The sequence below is a fragment of the Rhinoderma darwinii genome, chromosome 4 (genome assembly GCF_050947455.1).
Source record: "Rhinoderma darwinii isolate aRhiDar2 chromosome 4, aRhiDar2.hap1, whole genome shotgun sequence".
Lineage (NCBI taxonomy): Eukaryota > Metazoa > Chordata > Amphibia > Anura > Rhinodermatidae > Rhinoderma > Rhinoderma darwinii.
In genome coordinates, this window is record NC_134690.1 from 235,443,760 (window position 1) to 235,452,651 (window position 8,892).

The 8,892-nt window shown below is 44.0% G+C and overlaps 1 protein-coding gene across 2 annotated transcripts; it reads left to right on the forward strand.

Moving 5' to 3' along the window:
* Positions 1-3,302: 3,302 nt before the first annotated feature.
* On the forward strand, positions 3,303-6,625 carry MARCKS (myristoylated alanine rich protein kinase C substrate). 2 transcript variants are annotated; one of them, XM_075862292.1, is made up of 3 exons: positions 3,304-3,497; positions 3,696-3,803; positions 4,678-6,625. In XM_075862292.1, exons 2-3 carry the CDS (start codon positions 3,702-3,704, stop codon positions 5,425-5,427), a joined length of 852 nt encoding a protein of 283 aa, XP_075718407.1. In that variant the 5' UTR covers positions 3,304-3,497; positions 3,696-3,701; the 3' UTR covers positions 5,428-6,625. The 2 variants fall into 2 exon arrangements, with proteins under 2 accessions (XP_075718409.1, XP_075718407.1); XM_075862294.1 differs by having other exon boundaries at positions 3,303-3,803.
* The last annotated feature ends 2,267 nt before the right edge of the window (positions 6,626-8,892 follow it).

Below are 8,892 nucleotides of genomic sequence, written 5' to 3' on the forward strand. Positions count from 1 at the left end.
ACCGGGTTAATTAAGGGGGTTAGTGTTAGCCTCTGCACCAGCTAACACTAAGCCCCGCCTTAGCAATGGATACTGTCAATCATCTGGCGGCCATTACTAAGGCGGTAGTAATATAGTTTAAAAAAAAACACAAAGACATAGAAAAAATATTTTATTGAAATAAAAAAAAAAAACACACAACCCTCATTAACCATTTTATTGATAATAAAAAAAAAGCCGTCATCGAAGTAGTCCTGGAATCCGACGTAGTCCAACGACCGAACCTGTAAGAAAACACACAAGAAAAACGATTAGGCTGGGTTCACAGCTGTCAAACGACGACGCGTAAAATGACTGCCTCGGCAAAGAAGTGCAGGACACTTCTTTGCAACGTAATTTGAGCCGTTCTTCATTGAAGTCAATGAAGAGCAGCTCAAGATTACAGGCGTCAAAGACGCCTCGCATAATACGAGGAGGAGCTTTTAAGTCTGAAACGACGCAGCAGTTTTCTCCTGAAAACAGTCTGTCTTTTCAGACGTAAAAGGCACTTCTCGTGTGCACATACCCTTAATAAGGTTTTTTTAAGCCAAAACCAGGCGTGGATCATAAAGGGAGAGAAAGTATAAAGGACAGTTTTTCACAGCCGATTTGTCACCCGTTCGTGTGAATAAGGCCTTGGTCATTTACTTCATGGGCGGTTTGAAAAGATCCTTTCCTTATCAAACAAATATTAGATAATAGTTTTATTTAAAATTGTTATTGTAAGGTCAGCTTAGGCTCTGTTCAGATCTGCATTGGGGTCCCATTCTGACGTTCCGTCTGAGCTTTTCGCCAGAACGGGACCCGGAACAGACACAAACTGGTTTCCGTTTCCATCACCATTAATTTCAATGGTGACGGATCCGGTGCCTTTGGTTTCCGTTTGTCTCTGTTGTGCACCGGATTCGTTGTTTTGCCAGAAGCAATAGCGTAGACTACCCTATTGCTTCCGGCAAAACGATGGTTCCGTTGCACAACAGAGACAAACGGAAAACATGGGCACCGGGTCCGCCACCATTGAAATCAATGGTGATGGAAACGGAAAACTTTTTTCCGTTCGTGTCAGTTTGTGTCTGTTCAGGGTCCCGTTCTGACGGAAAGCTCAGACGGAACGTCAGAACGGGACCCCAATGCAGATGTGAACAGAGCCTTAATCCACATTGCAGTTGAATGCAATCTATTGATGGCTGTTATCAGCCATTTAGGGGCAGGGGAAGATGACTGTAGAAGTTTGTAATGTTTTCCCCTTATCTACAGATTTCCATCTATAGGTGCTGTATTTCCAGGCAATAGTTCCTCCACATGTCTTGCCAAATTGTAGTAGTTTTCCTTCTCTCTATAAATATTCCTGTCATTAGCAGCAAACCCCCAAAAAATATTGGGATGTAAAATCTTTCCATGTTTGTGGATATATTATGGTGAACTTTCCTTCAGTCAGTAGCGCTGAATGATGTGTTTACGCAGTGTCAGTCAGGTTAGCGTTTAGGGTATGTTCACACGGCCTATTTACGGACGTAAATCGGGCGTTTTTGCCCCGAATTACGCCCGAAAATAGCGCCTCAATAGCGCTGACAAACATCTGCCCATTGAAAGCAATGGGCAGACGTTTGTCTGTTCACACGAGGCGTATATTTACGCGCCGCTGTCAAATGACGGCGCGCAAATAGACGCCCGCATCAAAGAAGTGACCTGTCACTTCTTTGGCCGTAATTGGAGCCGCTATTCATTGACTCCAATGAATAGCAGCGCTAATTACGGCCGTAATTGACGCGGCGTTAAAGCGCCTGCACATGCCGGTACGGCTGAAATTACGGGGATGTTTTCAGGCTGAAACATCCCCGTAATTTCAGCCGTTACGGACCCCCGCCGTGTGAACATACCCTTACAGGATCCCAGCTGCTGGATGGCGGGAATGCTCCGGGCAGCTGCCTTATTGCCTTCAAATGAATGTGTCAGGGAGAAGATGGCTCTGTCCACATGGCTGCCGTGTCACACTATATACTACACTATGTGGCGAGGCTACAGAATCCAGCAATGTGCCGCTCATATAACCGTACATGTCAGACGTGAAGGATGAGATTGCTTTACACGGCACGCCCACAGTTCACCTAACCCCGGCTCCCTCGCCATTGTGCCTCATCTGTGTCTGGACCCTTCCCACCCCCCACCGTGGGGTCTAAACAAAGACCAAACAATGGACACTCACACTGCCATTATTATTACTGTCACCCCTCCCCCAACGAACTTAAAAAAAATAAAGAGGAAAAATAATGTCAACGCATATCTCCTCAGACAAGTATTACTTCAGCGAGCTGATAAGCATCTACAAGCCATCAGCCAGTGTCACAGCCATGACGGCTGCACAGCCTGGCCCCATTTTGCGGCAGGACATAAGGGGTTAAGTGTGACCACTGTACTAATACATTGAGGGAAGGACTAGACGAAGACATCTCAAGGGGGTCAAATCTGATCCTCACATATACACATCGCCCAACAAAAGCCCCCAGCCCGTCTTCCCTTAGCTCCATATTAACCCCTTATCTCTTGCACCGAGGTGAGAGTACTAGCAATGGAGACCCGTATATCTATAGCGATTGTATACATCACTTTCACACACTGCCATCCAGGAGACCGTCTATTGACATGGCTCCTGAACAGAAAGAGCCACCGCTGAGTGGATAAGGCCAACAAATCAGAAATAATTGGACAGCGCCATTTCATTACACCCTGAGGAAAAATGAGCATAAATAACAATAAATGTATATGTACGGCTCTGTGCCCAGTCAGGACGAGCTCTGCTCTCTACACATCTGGACAGCAGACATCGTCCTTTACTCTAATCTCAAACGAAATGTGATCCTTCTAAACGAAAGCTGAAATTCAATCATGTCCATCAATTAAAGGGGAAAAAAAAAAAAAAAAAAAAAGGCGCCCAATCTGTTGATGAAGCAGCTGAGCTCCCATAGAGGTATAAATGGGTGCTGGCTGGCTTTTATTGTTCGGTGCTCTAACAGTGATCATTAACGAGTGAGTATGGTTGTGGTGGGTTTGCTTAGCGCTATAGTGCGCGCGCTCCCCTCACAGTCTCGCTGCTGCTGCGAGTTTCCCCCTCTTTTAGTAAATATTCTATTTGTATTAGTGATTAGAATTTATTTTTTTTCTTAATTCTTGCAATGCTGGGCTGCATTGTTCTGCCCAAATCCCAAGCCCCGCCCCGTCGGCCTTTGTCTAGGCGCGCTGTGATTGGCGGGAGTGGGACTGGGCTGCCGTCATGCCTTGGGAAGCCCATTCATCTGTGCATTTGGGCGTTGTACTCCGCATCTGATTAGCGAGCGGGGAGATTTCTCCATTTTCCTGTTGTATCCAGCGCGGCTACCAAGCATTGGGATATTTCTTTTAATTGTGCCTGGGCGAGCGCACAGGACAGGAGAGGCGACTATTTGCGCGCTATCGTGTTCCCTCCAGCCTGCACATAATTGGTGAATATCTCTCTTGTACTTTCGTATTCTCCCTCCCCTCCTGTTGCAGCTGCGTTCCTCCGGCTCTGCTCTCTATTGTGGCCAGGCTTGAGACCCGAGTCACATCATTTCTTTGTTTCCTCCTGCCTCTGTCTACTAGTCTATCCTGCCAGTCTTTATCTCTGGGGGTGACACGTACCTTTTTTGTTGGATACACAGACCGCAATGGGAGCCCAATTCTCTAAGACCGCAGCTAAAGGCGAAGCCGCCACCGCCGAGAAGCCCGGGGAAGCAGTAGCCGCCTCTCCCTCCAAGACGAACGGCCAGGTAATAGAAGCCTCATGTGTTGCTATGATGGTCCTGAGGATCAGCCTGTGATCGCTGCTCCCCATTGTTAGATGCGCTTTTATTTTTATGTATTAGATGTGTGCTGGGTTTGTGTGCTGGGTTATGGACGATTTGCTCATCACTGAGGGATTGATGGACGGGATCGTGTAGCTCAGGTACTGGGCAGCAACATGTGGCTCCGTCAGCGCTCATGCTTTTATTCAGCATAGCATGAGCGCTCTATTGTTAGGGACTATGCTTTGTGTGTGCTCCGCAATACTGATAGAAAATGTACCCTATATGATTTATGCAACCGGAGCTGTGACCGTACAGATGACATTTAACTGGGATGCATGGGAGGGGTCTGCAGACGCCATTGTGTAGATGGAGGGCTAGAGTAAGCCCCCCTCCTTTTAGCACCGCTTTTTTTCCCCCCTCTCCCTTAACATCTTGCGTGAGAGGGAAAGCACAGGCTTTGTCTCCGTTGGCTCCTTGCTGGAGCTGCTGCTAGAAAGAAGGCGTGATCAGAGAGCTAATGCACTTGCAGCCTGTCCGTCTCCCTGGAGCATAATGCTGATGGTGGAGGCACAGCGCCCTCTGCCGAGCAGATGGTCGAGCTTCACTTGAGTAGGATAAACGTGTTGTAATGGAGGGAAACGAGTTGCTGTTCAGCTAAGTCATGTGTGAAGTATTGGTTTGATAACCCTGAGGTACATTAGTTATTTTGGTGTATTCTAACACCACAAAATGTCAGTAGTGATTATTTACACACTTGTTTAATAGAGGAATATAAAGGTTAGTTCTGTTTAGTCTATAGCTGTGATGTGAACAGCTAGTGGCAACTCCTAAATGACACTTGTTTTACCCTTCACAGGAAAATGGGCATGTGAAGGCCAATGGTGACGCTTCGCCTGCAGCAGCTGAGGCAGAAAAGGAGGAAGTCCAGGCTAATGGCAGTGCCCCTGCTGAGGAGACTGTAAAAGAGGAAGCCGCAGCCGCTGAAGCTGCTCCAGAGAAGGAGGCTGCTGTGTCTGCTGAGGTAGAGGGTGCAGAACCAGCATCTCCAGCAGAAGCAGAGTCCTCCGCCAAGACAGAAGAAGCCGGGTCTACTTCCACACCTTCCACCAGCAATGAAACACCCAAGAAGAAGAAGAAGCGCTTCTCATTTAAGAAGTCTTTTAAGCTGAGTGGCTTTTCTTTCAAAAAGAACAAAAAGGAGAACAATGAAGGAGCAGAGGCTGAAGGTGCAGCTGCATCTAATGAGGGAGCAAAGGAGGAGGCTCCGGCAGCTGCTTCTGAGGCCAGCAGTGAAGAGGCAAAGCCAGCCCAAGAAGAGGCTCCTACTGCAAGCAGCACAGAGGAAAAGAAAGAGGAGGCTGCTGCTGCATCACCTGAACCCCAGGAGACCAAACCTGAAGAGCCTGCACCAGAAAAGCCCACCGAAGAGGTAAAGCCTGCTGAGGAGCCAAAGCCGGAGGAAAAACCTGCAGAAGAGGCACCCACCACTATTGCTGCTCCTGAAGCTCCATCTACTGAACCAGAGGCACCAAAAGCTGAAGAGCCCGCAGCTCCAACACAGGAAGCGACATCCGAATCCAGTCCAGCAGCTGAGTCGGCAGAGTAAAGATATGGCAGTTTTGAGATAATCAAAGAACTTTTTTTCTCCCCTTGTTTGTTTGTTGGAGTGGTGCCAGGTACTGGTTTTGGAGAACTTGTCTACAACCAGGGATTGATTTAAAGATAATTTTTTTTTTTTTTTTTTTTGTCTTTGTTTTTGTTCCTTTACAGATCCCATCTCAAATCATTCTGTTACCACCATTCCAACAGGCTGGGTAGAGTTTACAGCAGTCTCCGGCCTTAATCCTTTTTCGCATCAGTATTAATGTTTTGCGTACTTTGCATCTTTTATTGAAAATGTATACTTTTTTTTTTTTTTTTTTTTTTTTCAATTTATGGACATGCTCATACATGAAGGAGATGGGTGGGTCAATTTAAGGGGATATTAAATGAAGTGATAGGGGCCACATTTGGGTTTTAGGTGGTGCACATATTGCCAAGAGAATGTGCCACACGGATTGGGATCAGGTTTCTGTCTATCTTTTCTATTTTTCTTTAATTTTAAGAGACATAATGATGTATTTTGTGAGGGCAGCCTTCTACAAGGTTTACAACACTAAAGGTCTTGACTAAGATGGCAAGCAAAGTAATAATAAAAAAAATCAATACCCAGATCATAGTTTTAGTAATTCATTTAAACCATAGGAACTTTTCACTTATCTCATGTTAGCTGTATCAGTCGGTGATTAAGTAGAATTACGAGTTGTATAGGCTTTATTGTTTATTGCTGGTTTATGACCTTAATAAAATGTAATTATGTATTACCAGCAGGGTGTTTTTAACTGTGACTATTGTATAAAAGGAATCTTGAGATCCAAAAGCACATGAAGTTTGCAACTCTTTCCACCCTGCCCATTTTTGTAAAACTGCAGTCATATTGGACCTTTTAAAACACAAATTTTAAACTCAACTAAAGCTGTGATAAGTGGAATGGTTACTGTTTATACTGTGGTATGTTTTTGATTACAGCAGACAATGCTTTCTTTTCCAGTTGTCTTTAAGAATTAAGGAAAACTTCAGATGCAATGGTTTTTGTGTAGCATCTTGTCTTTCATGTTTTGTAAATACTGGAGAAGCTTTGACCAATTTGACTTAGAGATGGAATGTAACTTTGCTTACAAAATTGCTATTAAACTCTTGCTTAAGGTGTTCTAATTTTCTGTGAGCACACTAAAAGCGAAAAATAAATGTGAATAAAATGTAAATGTTTTGTGTTTCTTTGACATAGAGTTAACACTAATTGCTTATTTCAGTCCTAGCGTTTGCTTCTTGCTAACCTGCATGTCACCCTTTTTCATTGTGCTAGCTTGGTGTATTAATACTGGTAGGCGTTCTCAACCGCTGCCATTGTATTAAGTAGCCTTCAGATTTGGCACCATATTGCCTAAACACATGGTGATGAGTTCCAGTTTTGCCTGTAATCGAAGCTATAGTATCTATAGTAGTTGATCCATAAAATGGACCGCATGATTTGTTTGAGAACCACTCGCTTAGACAAAAGGGGCTCAACTTAAATCCTCCGTCACATGCATAATAGCCCTTTGTTCAACCCAATGAAGTGCATTTACATTTAAAACCCACCACAATGCCTTGCGCCCTGTAGAAGGCTGCACGCTTGCTTCAGGGCATGCAGGCCTATTTCCTCCTCTATGCTTGTACATATTCCATGCATAGGGTTTAATGAATACATTCTGGGTATATCCCTATGTACATTAATGCCTTCTAGCTTTTACCCGAATAAGGGGTTTCTTTGGTGTCACACCTAATATTGTAAACGTGAAGATGTCTTGCAACACAACCTGCAGTCATTCTGAGAGCTTTTTGAATATTTTTGTTTTTCCATGTATATTTATGTAAAGTCAAAATTGGGGAACCAGAGATGCTCTGCTAAAACAATGTTATCTTGGTGTTGGGTGTTTTTCCTCACTAAGCAATTGTGGATTTTCTGATGCCCAATCCAATTTTCTAGTCTTTTGTAGATGTGACGATGGTCGCCCCCCAGTGAGCAAACCAACAACTTGCTGTAGCCAATGACACCTTCACTTTAGAGCAGGGTTTCTTTTACACATGGTGCTGTATATATCTTTACCAAATACTCACTTTATGAAAAAAAAAAACCTATGTTTAGTAAATGCCAAGTTTATGCATTTAAAGAGGCTCTGTCACCAGATTTTGCAACCCCTATCTACATTGCAGCACCTATCTGCTGCAATAGCAGATTACAGTAACGTTTTTATTTAAAAAAAATGAGCATTTTTGGCCAAGTTATGACCATTTTTGTAGTTATGCAAATGAGGCTTGCAAAAGTCCAAGTGGGTGTGTTTAAAAGTCCAAGTGGGCGTGTATTATGTGCGTACATCGGGGCGTTTTTAATACTTTCTCTAGCTGGGCGCTCTGAAGAGAAGTAACATCCTCTTCTCTTCTGCACTGTCAGAAGCTGGGCGTTCTGATCTGTGACGTCACTCACAGGTCCTGCATCGTGACGGCCACATCGGCACCAGAGGCTACAGTTGATTCTGCAGCAGCATCAGCGTTTGCAGGTAAGATCGACTTACCTGCAAACGCTGATGCTGCTGCAGAATCAACTGTAGCCTCTGATGCCGATGTGGCCGTCACGATGCAGGACCTGTGAGTGACGTCACAGATCTGCACTGTCAGAAGCTGGGCGTTCTGAAGAGAAGAGGATGTTACTTCTCTTCAGAGCGCCCAGCTAGTGAAAGTATTAAAAACGCCCCGATGTACGCACATAATACACACCCACTTGGACTTTTGCAAGCCTCATTTGCATAACTACAAAAATGGTCATAACTTGGCCAAAAATGCTTGTTTTTTAAAAATAAAAACGTTACTCTTATCTACATTGCAGCGCCGATCTGCTGCAATAGCAGATAGGGGTTGCAAAATCTGGTGACAGAGCCTCTTTAAATGTGATTTAGATTTGCTTACATGAATTTATCAGATTGGGAGGTATTTGGAATGTGTACCACAGGTTGAACCTAAAGAATAGAACATCTGATGGATTTGGGTAGTAGGCTGGTACCTGGAGAAGGTTGAAGCTGACGTTTGGTTTCAGCCCTTTAAAGCATAACGTTGACTTCATACTTTATAAAAAGTTACTGTATTAACTAGAATTATTTGATGTTGGTTGTATTCTGCTCTTTAAGGACTGCAGAAACTATAGCTTGGTTGTATGCCTACGGTCTCCACTGACTTAATGCTGTCCCTGTTTACATTTTATATACCGGTGCATATTTTTCAGGGTTGAACAGGATATAATGTAACGTCCTATATTTGTTCTTTCTCTGACCATGTAATCCATGTTTACCACAAACTACTAATAAATGGACAACAAATAGGAGTCTATAGTAATGTCTGTTTTACTATGCATACATTACACAGATATTTAATGCAGATATGTATGCAATATTATGCATGACATCTATCGCATGACTGTTTATACAAAGATGTTGTC

Excerpts from the sequence above, each read along its gene's own strand:
- MARCKS (XM_075862294.1), top strand. The coding sequence starts at position 3,702 with ATGGGAGCCCAATTCTCTAAGACCGCAGCTAAAGGCGAAGCCGCCACC. Across the intron at positions 3,804-4,677 it reads CCTCCAAGACGAACGGCCAG|GAAAATGGGCATGTGAAGGC; the intron begins GTAATAGAAGCC and ends TACCCTTCACAG.